General features: G+C 34.8%; 2 protein-coding genes across 2 annotated transcripts; both read right to left on the bottom strand.

Annotated features, from left to right (window-relative positions):
• Nucleotides 1–461: 461 nt before the first annotated feature.
• LOC114407743 (phosphoenolpyruvate carboxylase kinase 2-like) lies at nucleotides 462–1,626 on the bottom strand. The gene is made up of 2 exons (XM_028370961.1): nucleotides 812–1,626; nucleotides 462–730 (listed from the first exon to the last, which is right to left on the bottom strand). Exons 1-2 carry the CDS (start codon nucleotides 1,596–1,598, stop codon nucleotides 669–671), a joined length of 849 nt encoding a protein of 282 aa, XP_028226762.1. The 5' UTR covers nucleotides 1,599–1,626; the 3' UTR covers nucleotides 462–668.
• A 1,486-nt stretch (nucleotides 1,627–3,112) lies between these two features.
• Nucleotides 3,113–11,568, bottom strand: LOC114407742 (probable serine/threonine protein phosphatase 2A regulatory subunit B''delta). Its single transcript, XM_028370960.1, has 13 exons — nucleotides 11,049–11,568; nucleotides 10,248–10,487; nucleotides 9,689–9,794; nucleotides 9,356–9,452; nucleotides 7,139–7,244; nucleotides 6,806–6,896; nucleotides 6,270–6,411; nucleotides 5,992–6,139; nucleotides 5,690–5,799; nucleotides 5,010–5,166; nucleotides 4,625–4,750; nucleotides 4,372–4,522; nucleotides 3,113–3,638 (listed from the first exon to the last, which is right to left on the bottom strand). Exons 1-12 carry the CDS (start codon nucleotides 11,196–11,198, stop codon nucleotides 4,382–4,384), a joined length of 1,614 nt encoding a protein of 537 aa, XP_028226761.1. The 5' UTR covers nucleotides 11,199–11,568; the 3' UTR covers nucleotides 3,113–3,638; nucleotides 4,372–4,381.
• Nucleotides 11,569–12,646: the final 1,078 nt, after the last annotated feature.

Below are 12,646 nucleotides of genomic sequence, written 5' to 3'. Positions count from 1 at the left end.
ATACTTCATCCTTAATTTCAAACCATTTATTTATGAATTATTATTTTCATCCAATAAACTCCTATAATATTATTTAGAATCATAAAAGAAATACGGAGAAAACGAAGAGAAATATAAGATAAGACAAAAGTTATAATAAAAAGGTTATAATGATCGAACATGTTTAATTGTTTTTTATATTATTTCACAAGTGATTAAGAGTAAATATATTATGTTGTATGTAATTATAAGTTTGTACTGAATAATTAATAATATCTAATGATAATTGTGTTTTGAAAGTGATTAACTATCTTGGTTGTGGGTTTTCTGCCCACTTCCATTAAGAAAAAAACGCACACACACTATTTTAGTGAATGTTGGGTTGACAATTCTCGACCAAATAATTATATATAATCTTTTATTAACAGACATGATAAATAATGTGATAAAAAAAAAATAGAAGAAAAAGATGAGACGAAAGATAAAGCAGATAAATATTTATAATATTTTATTTAATTAGATACGGAAAAGGGAGGGAAATGCAGGATTCTTATTTGCTATACAATCCGAAACTGAAACTCTTTAAACCTCTATTATACATGAGTTAGTAAAAAGGGTCCGTTGAGAAAAAATAAACAGAACCTAATAGGAAAGACTACTCGAAGCATAAACAGCTTGATTCCAGCAAATTAAGTGAGAAAATTGGATATAGTTGCAGTGGTGAGAGCCCCAGTCAAAATCCACGGGTGTCCTGCAAGAAGAGAGAGAAAAAGAATCCTTAATCCTGGAAGTAAAAAGTAGATGGAGGAATATTAATGAAAAGAAGACTGACGCAAGGCTTGATGTGCGGAAATGCGGTTAGAGGGATCCCTGGAAATCATTTTCCTAAGGAGGTCCTTAGCAGGTGCAGAAACAGAGCTAAAGATTAGGCTGGGAAACCTAAGATTAGCCCTCAAAACAGACTCAAAGATTTCGGGAGCAGACTCTCCATAAAAGGGTGGAAAGCCAGCCAACATGGCGTAAAGAATGACCCCGCTGCTCCACACATCAACCTTCTCATCGTACTCTCTCCCCATAATCACTTCGGGTGCAACGTAATAGGGCGTCCCCACCACACCGCTCATGCTACTCCCCTCACCCAACCACTCGGCGGACCCGAAGTCTGAGAGCTTAAGCTTGTTCCCTTCATCGAACAGGATGTTTTCCGGCTTGATGTCCCTGTGCGCGAGTCCCTGGGCGTGGCAGTGCGCCACGGCCTCCAGAAGCTGTTTGAGGAGGCTGGCGGCGTGGGGCTCCGTCAAGGGGCCTTGGGCGGCGATGCGGTCCAAGAGGGTGTGTGGCTGGCAGAGCTCCAGGACTATGGAGCAGGAGTCGGCGTCCTCGAAGGCGTCCATGATTTGGAGGATGTTTGGGTGTGGAGAGAGGAAGCTCATGGCCTTGGCCTCCATTTCGATGCAGCGCCTGTCCTCGTTTAGGAGTCTGCGCTTCTCGATGAGTTTAGCCGCGTAGAATTTGTTTGAAGTGCGGTGGAAGCAGCGGAACACGGTGCCGAAACGGCCTCGCCCGAGTTCTTCCAACACTTGGTATTCCTCTTTCTTCACCGCTGCTTCTCTATACATTCTTCTGTGTATATATAAAATAGAGAGCAAAGGGCTTATATAGTCACTTTTTTAAGCTTAACTCAAGAATACTGCGGGAATATTCCCTTTGTTTTCTATTCAGTTATTATGCTCATTGCATGTAACACGGCACAACCAAGATTCACCACGTATTTCTTTAACTGTATTAACCGTGAGAGGGAAGGCTCCCTCTGCTGCCGTTCAAATATTACTAATTTGACTCTTTCAATTTCAAACTTTAAATTTGATTTCCATGGTAATGACAATGAATGGAGTCTTTATCATTTATAATCATGTGATCGGATGATCTTGACTTCAAGATTATTTAATTTAGATATTCAACAAGAGAAAATATAATTTAACCAGGATTTATTCTTACTGAATGTAAAAGTGTTACGTGCAGTTATTAATTTGGATTAAACGGTGTGATATATTCCTTTTTAGGGATAGAATATTCATAGAATATAAAACTTTATCTTAGTAAATTATTTGAGATTTCTAATCGTAAATTATTTAGAAAGCATTTTTTTTACACAAATTAATAATCTTATTTGGTATAACAATTATAATTAGATTATATAGTGTAAAACTAATCTACAATTCTAGTTAAATTACTCATTTAAATCGTCAATTTTATACAATAAGAACTATTGATGCGATGAATTGATAACGGATCTTATCTTTTTTCAATATATATATATATATATATACCTTATAATGGGGAAGATAGAAATAGGAAGAAAAAATTAAAATGAAAGTAAATTGTAAGATAATTGAGTTTATATTTATAATTACACTTTTAAATTTCAACTTTGAAATTACATGTGAATTGAAGTCACATTTTACTTCCACTGCTGCCAACCAGTTTCCAGTGTAGAGAGAAGTAACACTGACATATTCTCGTACATGATACCAAAAGACAATATTTTTTCAAAATCTAAAGTTGAGCGTTTCAATATTTAATAATAATTAAAAATATTATTTTACAACAACTATCATGAATCTATATTAAGGATAATTTGTGATTGTACAACATAATAGAATAAAAAGAAAAAACCAAAATAAATTATAAGTGCATACAACCATTAAACTCTTATATTAACTAGAAAACAATAGAATGAAGTGGTAAAATAACTTAACAAAATGGCACGGTAGTACAAAAATAAAATTGCAATGCATTACTTCACTCCAAAAAATTATTTAATCGATTATTAAAATATAACAATTAAAATCCTGTATTCCAAATTTAAGAAGATTTAAACATTGATGTGTTAATTTTCCATATTCATTTGAAAATAATAAGTGCTAAGTTAACAAAATTCATTAAAAAAATGATATTGGATTAATTTAACTCACTTAAACGACTTTTTAGTAAAAAATTTATGAGCTCCACTAGGATGCAATATCCCTGTAAACTTGACAGCTATGAACTAAAGTTTCCTCTAAATACTAGATAAAGCAAATCCATTGTACTACGGCCGTATAGTACTCACTCAGCACGCATCAGACAAATCTAATAACGCAGAAAAGATAATGAATCTTTTATATGTGTAGCATTACACTTTCATTAAATTCTTCAATTAGCCTAAAAAGAAAAAGGAAATAACAGCCCGAGCCATAGATTGACGAAACAAATCACGAATGTACTATTGGACAGATTCGAGGCAAAAGTGACTCGATCAGTAAAAAATCAAATTACTAAAAAAAATCCATCAGAAAATCTCGCTACTTAAGGTAAGCGTCTCAAAATGATGTCAATTTAATTCAACTTGGCTAATCACCTCTTAGCAAAGGTCCTCACTTTACATGGACATTGGTCCAGCGACAAAACTTCCATGATAACGGTCCCAATATATGTCAGTACATGCATGTCTGAATGTCGCTGTTGCTGCTTGCCCCCCATCCAAAACGCATTCCATATCTAAGCTTGGAATTTCCCCCTTTATGGGGCAAAGTTGGCGTTCCAAGCTGAACCTGAGTCATGTGTCTCTGAACAATGGCCAGTCCATCCGATCTGGGGCGTTAATATCTTTTCATACACTGTATTAATGTATGTAATGTTAAAAACATATTAACTTAAAAGTAACAATGGTTTTCATAAATAACAGGATACTGTAATTTACACGCACTACATAGCTTTCTGAAGTGAAAAAGGGCTGCCAAAATTATTTAGAAAGGGAGGGGGATTTCTCTCCAACCCCACTTTTTCTTTACACTGGAAATTAATTTCCAGAATAAGGGGAGACATAAAAAGAGAAAAAAAAAAAAGTGGTGTGAAAAGAATCTCCCTAAAATGGATTGGCTGGGGAAACAAGATTTGAACTGGCCCAGGTCCAGCCCAAAATCAGAATGGCCTAATTTGGGCCAGGCCACTGGCCTGCTTCTAGGAAGAAAGTCACAGTTTGTGTCCATTAATATCAATTAATGCACGGGTTCTGGGCAACAGGGCAGGTGGAGATAACAACATGAATGACTTATTTGTATTCAGTACAATGAATGGATAGATCATATAGGCTCTTGCTCCTTCCAATGGATATACTTTCTAGTCTTCCTTATTTACACACGAGCATGTATATATATATATACAACACCATAGTCCATGGCGGTAAATCCCCCAAATGATAACAAGGCAATCAATTGATCGCGAGGCAAGCTGCATAGTGCATGCAAGCTTGATCCACTTATTAAGCCCAACCTGAATTTGAAAAAGCCTCTATTTCTGAATTATAAATGCAAAGTAAAATTGGATTATATACCACATATTTCAACTTACATAAATGACGTCAGAAGGGAGCCTCTAGTGATTCATCCCAAACTTCTGCACTACCGTTAGAGGCATCCTCTACATCTTCTTCCATAGAAAGCCTAATATATTCTCTATGAGCAAAGCGATCCCACTCTGTCAATGTAGGATTCTCACGTTCCTGTTCACACAAGACATATACCAAGGCAGTCAAAACTTACCAACAATAGTCAATCATACTGACTCAACAGCACAATAACACTTTTATCAAATATTCATGCACCTGACGAATCAAAAATGGGTCACGAGTTTCAAAGGCCATGAACTTATTCAGATTGAACAGGATATTGAAAACACTTCCTGAGAGTTTACCACCTTTCAGGTCACGCAGAGTTATATAGCTCTCTTCCTGCAGAGTGAAGAATTTGAATTTAAAATTAAGAAATAAATATCTCAGATAAAGGATAAGTAATGACATAATATCAACCAAAAGGATGGAAAAAGGACAAGAAAAGGAGGAGCCAAAATATGGAAATTCGGTATATCGGCAGAACATAAAATTTTAAACTACTGACTAGATTAGAATATCATATTCCAGCTAATGTGACTTCTCATCAACATAATACAAGGGCAAACAATCAGTAGAAAAAAAAAATTGAAAGACAAACCTCAGGTCCAATCATGTCAATAATCTGGCACAGTATATCCTCAAAAAGCACAGGTTCTTGGGCCATGCACTCCATTCGATGCAATTGCTCCTCATAAAAAAATTGCAGTTCATTCCGTGTCAGAACTCCATTTCCATCCAAATCAATGCACTTGAACCTAATCATGACACATCAAATCACAAATAGCTAACAAGAGTCAACCACAAAGGTCAAACTTCCAATGTTCGCCTAAGAGTGTACTTAGGAGGCAAGGTGGAAAATAAAGGGAAGTGAAAAAAACAAAGGTGGAAAACTTTAAGAAAAACAATTGCATAGGCACTTTGAAAATTGCTTTATAAAATAAAATAAAAATGAAATTGTTTTTTAATATAAAAAATGAAAATTGTTTCATAGGCACTGCCACCCTAGTCTGCTTTATTCTGCACTTTAATTGGATGAAGTTTCAGTGACAGAAATTTTTTAGCTTACATCCCAAATTTCTGAGACAGAACCATGGACTTGTATGCATGCATACACACAGTTCTAAGGGGAAAAAAAACACCTAAACCACACTATATAACATATACATGCCTAAAATGCATTAACCTTGTGTCTGAAACCGCACAGCAACTAAACCATTGACATCTTACTAAGTGGCAGGGGCAACAAATAAAATGGACAATGGATGGGAAACAAAATACCAATACTCAAGACTTGGCTCGGATGATTTATCCTCTTCTGACAGTATGAAGTAAACAAAATCTTCATAACCCATCTTTCCCTCAACCTTACTGGTAAACCTTCTAGGAACCTGAGATAATATTAAAGTGAATCAAAATCTGCATCTTCAACAAATGCTCTGGTAATTCATATAAACATAAGTGAAAGGACAGTGCATGTGTATTTGGAGGGAGGGGTAGGGATTTGGGTTGTCTGTGGCCCTAGACAGCTGAAGTCAAATCTTAAGACAGAAGCAACACATGATATAGTAATCCACACCAACCTGAGAAAATATTCTATCAACAATTCGATAGGTAAGCGCATGGTTACCATATCTGATGAGATTCTCTTTGTCTATCAAGAAATCATGATCTGTATCCAGCTCCCAAAACTTGCAGTATATAACATAAAAATGCTCGTAAGAGAAGTACCTGCAGATAATATTTAGGAAAGGTAAAAAAGATTAAGGCATCATAATACAAATATATTTAGTTCGTTTGAATAATGAAACCAAGGTCATTTTCTGAAGTTAATTGAAATGAAATTTTCAATTATATCTACCTCAAAACCTTGTTTATGTCCTCTTCTTCATCAGCATGCAGCATTGCATCAATTATGTTTCCACGCTTAAGCTCCCTCAGGGTAAGACGGCCATTTCCTGATCTATTAATGTAGTAATATATTCTGTATATGACAGTTTCAGCTGGGCCATTGGAAAAAACAAACAGTTATGAACATTGCACCACACACAAAAAGACAAAACAATCCTTTAACTGATTTTCCCAACACTCAAATATATGAAGTGTGACTCTTTTTCAATAGAGATATTTCATATGTAGTATACATTATAAGCAGCCAAGAGTAGAACTACATAACTATAAAACTTTTCCATGTTTCAACTTAATCCTTTATAACGAACCATCAACAAACAACAGCTCCAGCATAGAAGAACATGTACATGCCTTCCAATAACCCCCAAAAGGGTTTCTTTTAGAAACCAGTTTATACCTAATATGTTACTATAGATATCAACAAATAAATTTGAAATTCTAGCCATACCCCTAAATGCAAGGTTATAACCAAGATGGAAGACAAACCATATCTCTCTTGAAACTCAGGTGTGCTCTGCAGGAACTCCAGCCCTGGATGAGTTGCCAAAAGCTCACATAGCACAGGTTTAAAATCATCCTGACATGAAGTATAATATATAATATAGTTCACCAACAAGATGGATAGGAATATAATATCAAAGCCAAGAAAATCAACAAAAATGGCCCCTAAAAAATAAATCATACTAGTATCAAATGGGAATTGAATAAATGACATATTTGGATAATATCATCAGCCCTGACTGAGAAATTTTTGGAGTAGCCGAAGAAAATTAAATAAAATGAAAAGCAGGAAATATGAAAGAAATAGAAGCAAAATACCTGAGTAAGGTACTTGAGCTGTGGTTGCTTTAAAATTGTGTATATCTGAGTTGCTATATCTTTTGTCAACATGTTGCCATTGATCCAATAATCAATAAATGTTTTCCTAAAGGAATATTAAATCAAGGAATTAAACATAGGTATTAGGAAATACTAATTACAGGGAACAAGACCATTAAGTTATAATTCTTACATCGAGGGAACTTAAATAAACCATGTTCATTTTATTAATAATACATAAGGTTTTCAAGCTAGAAATCAATCAGCATACTGCCTGATTGAACTGAAATAGCACTCTGCAACAGTAACTTCTGGTTTAACACCAAGCACAACAAGAGACCCACAGAGAATCTCTCGGGCAAACGATGTATGGAACCATTATCGGGGCATACGCTTGCCCGATTGAACTGAAATAGCACTCTGCAACAGTAACTTCTGGTTTAACACCAAGCACAACAAGAGACCCACAGAGAATCTCTCGGACAAACGATGTACGGAACCATTATTGGGGCATATGCTTGCTTCCACCAACTTGCCTCCTCCTTTTAATGTTTGGTTCCTTCATCTTTTGACCTTGGAAAGTAAGGCATCAAATATTGTTTTATATGTCTTAGTAGGAAGAATTGAGAACCTTCATAATTCAATAGAAGATTGAGAAAGAAAATTTAGTGTTCTTTCTTTTCTAGCTAAAACTTAAAAACTATTCTGACATACTTTTCAGTTCAGATCTGTTTGAAAAATCAATTTAGTAAAGAAAGTTAAATCAAACAGCATTACACATATGTTCATCATGTTTGTTGAGACCAGGGAAGTATAAAGCTCTCTAGAGGAAAAAAGATATAAACATTTAGTTCATGGACTAAGTTATAATTCTCTGCAGCCTCTTCAACACATCATCATTCATTTTTTAAATGACAATACTTTCCGGATTTCCTTCAATACACTTTCAAGATGTCAAATGAGGATCATTTCCAAAGCTCCAAATTCAATTCTTACTAGAAATTCAGTTCTCAAATTTTTCAACAAAAAAAAGCTCAGTATGGAATTTCAGCCAGTGTTATAAAACACCCTTAAAATTTCAACATGTCCAAGTGCATGTCTGTTTTTTTTTTTTTGGGGGGGGGGGAGAGTTAATCATCTTTTATTTAAGTGATTTCTATAAATTTTTATGTCTCCCATACTTATCAAATGACTACTAATTTGACTAAGAAACCATACTCTTTTGTTTATTGCTTTATTTTTGGTTGATTTCTAACAACTTTCCCAGTCACTCCTCTGATCAATTACTCTCAACATCATTGTTGACTTTGCAATGATAGATTGCAGCTAATTTAAACTTAAAATCCTAGAAACTAGTTGGAAGAGATATTTGAAAACCCAATTAAATTAGGGATAGGGGTATAGATAAATTGTTTATGGCATTTGTGGCATATAGATAAATTGAATAAAACAAAGGAAGTAAATACTAAATAGGCCATTAATATAGCATGTAAAACCTGATACAACCCAGTGAACCCACCACCCTTGAGCTTGAAATATGAATTAATGATAAATCCACCACTATCAAATCTGTTTAGATTATGCATTATAAACATCTAAGATTGAACTAAGGACAACTCGGTCAAGATGGCTCCAATATGTCAAAGAATTGCTCAATCTAAAGGGAACTAAAGAATGCTTCTACCTATAATAGACAAGTTATTTGGGAAACAGAATTAAACATTAAGACACTATAGCAGCAGGATAATATGTGAATAAGGGTATATGTAAGACTTTGAGAAACTTGTAGGGTTAAGGTTTTGTATCATGAAGAATTCACTGAGTAACCTAATATAACAAACAATATACTGGCTAAATCCTTAAAAGAAAAATCTAATTGTACAAAGACAAATTGGGAGGGAAAAAAGAACACACGGGAAGGGAGTGGAGTGGACAATGTAAGTTTGACTCCTAGTTTGAATAGCCAGTGAAATAAAGAAATTGATTTTCAAAAATAAATAGCACAATAGTCAGGAATACAGGTGTTACGTATTCTTAAAACCTCTTTCCTTTCTGAATTTACTCACAATAGTTATTATGCTCCAGCTTTACTCAATGTCATGGAATCTAAATAAAAACTTTTTAGATATCCAAACAGCTAAATCCAAGAACCACTATCCACAACACAAAAACATATAAAAACTTTGTTTTAAAAAAAAATAGTAATAAAGTACACACCTTGTCACAACTCCAGTTCCATTATCGATCTTTCTGAAAAGAGATGTGGAAAAAAAAGATGGCAGCTTGCATACTTCCTTAGTAACTGACTTGAATTCTGACAACCAAAGAAACAAGTTTACCAGAATTAAGCTATCACCACAACTCTTCGTTTTATTACAAAGTAATTTTTAGATAGATAATCACTTTTTGACTTATGGAAACATTCAACTATTTTTTTTTCTCAAAATGAAGAGGTAGAATGTGCCACTAATTGGAAATCATATTTCATATTTCTCCCAATCGCCAATTGGCCTTTCAGACTCTATTGCCCTTATATGCCCAATATCTCACCATGTATCTGCAGCCCATCCATGTGATCATGGAATAAATGGTCAATTCTAATCAGGCATTTTTCTTTCAGATCATTTGGAGGAGGACGCCCAAATTGAAAGTAGAACTGCAAACACGCAAGTATCTATGTTATGAGCATGGACATAGCATGAAAAGGGGTGCGAGAGGGTGAGAACCAAATAAGAAGGAAAAAAATAAAGAACAAATGCACTCATAGTTAGCAGACCAGGAACAAAAGAAAAATATCACCAACTAAAGATTTTAAGAAAACTGGTCGGTTGTACATAATAGGATTACTACTAATGATTTGTTGCAAGTTCGTAGCGATTTGGATGAGCATTGGATATGTCCTACTTGGTAACAGCATAGATGTTAATGTGAGAGAGAGAGAGAGAGAGACACTTTTATGGCAATGTGAAATTTTGGCGCATACGAATTAAGGCTTAGAGCATAGTGATGGCGTATTTAAGTAAGTCTCATTTCACTCCTTTCAGTTCAAAGTACTTTTCTTTTACTATCATGCACAAAATATTAAGATAACATATCAGATGTGCCTAACCTGAGGTATCACTTCTTTAACCGGCTCACTGACAACCTTCAAAGGAGAACCCAAGTTAGATGGGCCAACTCTCTGTTTCACTATGCGAGGGGAACCAGATGTACTTCTTGGAGAAAGAGGTGGTGCAGTGCCAGCAGGAAACATGGAAGGCAAAGAATTGCTTGCAGCATTTGGACTAGAGCAATTCCCGGGGACATTCAAGGGAGCACCCGACTTTGCTTCATTTACCAATGATGTCACCTACACACATTAACAAGTGCGACATAAGAATAAAATCATAAATGCACGCATTACATTCTTTAATGATTAAAGGGGGAAAACTTAACCACGTAAAGAAACTCAAAAATAAAAATTAGTTAATAACAAATATTTCATTCATATACTTTAAGTATTCACCGAGACTTCATTTATATAGCTTGTGCGAGTAGGCATGATTTTAATGTTGTCCTTCGAAGAATGGTCTAAGGTGATTTCTCTTAAAGAAAGAGATTGAGACATAACAGTTGAAATTAATCACTTATAATACACGGTGAGTAAATCTAGGAAAAAGTCATAATACTCGTGAGGTAGGTGTATGGAATCCAACACCAACGGCTATCTTTAATTAACATAAGTAATAATTAATAATCCATCATTCTCATAAAAACTTGCGGATTTGACTATTATTATCGAAACGATTAATAATTTATTATCGGACAGCGAAAGTTGCTAAGAATAGATATAGTAGACAATAAGAATCTTGAAACGAACAATGTAGCAATACGTTGATTCTAAAATTGAGGAAGGTGAAATGAAGCGTACCAATCGGTTGCTTTCGGGAAGCGAAAGCCACTGCTCGAAGAGCGTCTCGACGAAAGTTAGGTTAGATTTGAGTGCGAGAGAGGACACCTCAGGGAGCTGCAACAAATCGACCTCCAACGACGCCGTATCGCTAATGACCTCCATGCTCATTTTAAGCCGTAACCGTATCTCTTCTCATTCACGTAACGAAACCTGCTGGAGCGAGCTGAATTTGAATCGAAACCGCGTGCGTGAATTAGATTCTATATCGGAATGGAAGAAATGCGCTTGAGACAGCTGTGGATTCAGCAGGAGGAACCCTAGATCTTTCTTCAACTGTTGGGAGATTAGGATCAATCACCGATGCTGATTGAGAAAATGGAATCGTGCGGCGATCTGGATAAAAGAAAAATGAATGCGCTTGGGAAATAAATTCTGTAGAGATCCACGCGAATTTGGAGGGAGAGAGAAAACAAATATGTGTGCAGATACTGGAAAAAAAAATTAAAGAGAGACGTGTTGTTTTTGTATTTTTTATTTTTCTTTGGAAACAATGAACAAAAAAGAGCAGAAAATGTGAATTTGGCAGGCTGACACGTGGTCTGCTTACCGGAAATACGGTTTTTTGAGTGCAATCATCAGTCATCGCATGTACCATCCTACGTATACAGTCAACACCACTCCCAAGTTCCGATCCATGGTTCCATTACTTTTTTGGTACGTCACCATTTGGTTTTTTTGGTACATATTCATGGTTCCATTATTGTTACTAAATAGTAGTATTAAAAATTACAGGGAGTTTAATAATTATGTAATAATATTTTACGCGGTTAATTAATTAAAAATAATTATTGATATGAGTTTTTAAATTATTATTTCAAAAGTCAACTTTACTTTACATATTAGGCTTAGTATTTTTTTCCGATGAGTTTAATTTCATCTTAAATATATATAAAATAATAATTACTAGTATGGTTTTTAAAATTGTTATTATAAAGATATATTGTCTTTTAGAATGGTTTGTGTTACAAAAACTCTTCACACCTTCCCCACTTGTTGTCTTTCTCTTGACCTAATTAAAAATATAAACTTTTTTCACTTTTAATGATATTTTTTATCTTACAATAATGATATGTTATGTTAGGTTGTTGTTATTTTATCGCATCTTGACTCATTATCATTATGTATAAAATTTAATGACATTTGTTGTCTTTATGTAGTCATATCATGTTTGTGTACATATGTTAAGTAAGATCTCTAAACAATCTATAGATGCTTTGATAGTGTGATTAGAGGTGGGTTGGCTATGGTGGTAGACATTTATGATTAGGATGCTCAAGTAAGTAATTATTCAATTAGTTTCAACACTAGAGAGATCGAGAGATCGTCGTACTTTAAAAGGTGCTCATTGTTGCTATTTGCATGAAGAGAGTGAGAGTTAAGCAATGGAGTGGGGATATGTTTGTGAGATCCATTGACAATCTATGTGTTAATTTAGACGTAGAGGGATTATTTATGTTATGTCAAAATTGTTATCGGATGAAATATGATGAGGAATTTACACATAAGTAAGAAAGTGTTAATCACCCGTCATATAGGTCAATATCTTGACCTTTAAT

Source organism: Glycine soja, chromosome 3, assembly GCF_004193775.1.
Source record: "Glycine soja cultivar W05 chromosome 3, ASM419377v2, whole genome shotgun sequence".
Taxonomy (NCBI): Eukaryota; Viridiplantae; Streptophyta; class Magnoliopsida; order Fabales; family Fabaceae; genus Glycine; species Glycine soja.
The sequence above is the reverse complement of the archived record's forward strand: the minus strand, read 5'-3'. Positions and strand labels throughout refer to the sequence as shown.

Coding starts and splice junctions, on each gene's coding strand:
- LOC114407743 (XM_028370961.1), bottom strand. CDS start 1,598: ATGTATAGAGAAGCAGCGGTGAAGAAAGAGGAATACCAAGTGTTGGAA. Junction 731..811: donor TTCCGCACATCAAGCCTTGC/GTCAGTCTTCTT, acceptor CTCTTCTTGCAG/GACACCCGTGGATTTTGACT.
- LOC114407742 (XM_028370960.1), bottom strand. CDS start 11,198: ATGAGCATGGAGGTCATTAGCGATACGGCGTCGTTGGAGGTCGATTTG. Junction 10,488..11,048: donor TTCCCGAAAGCAACCGATTG/GTACGCTTCATT, acceptor TAATGTGTGTAG/GTGACATCATTGGTAAATGA. Junction 4,523..4,624: donor ACCCATTTTTGATTCGTCAG/GTGCATGAATAT, acceptor TTGTGTGAACAG/GAACGTGAGAATCCTACATT.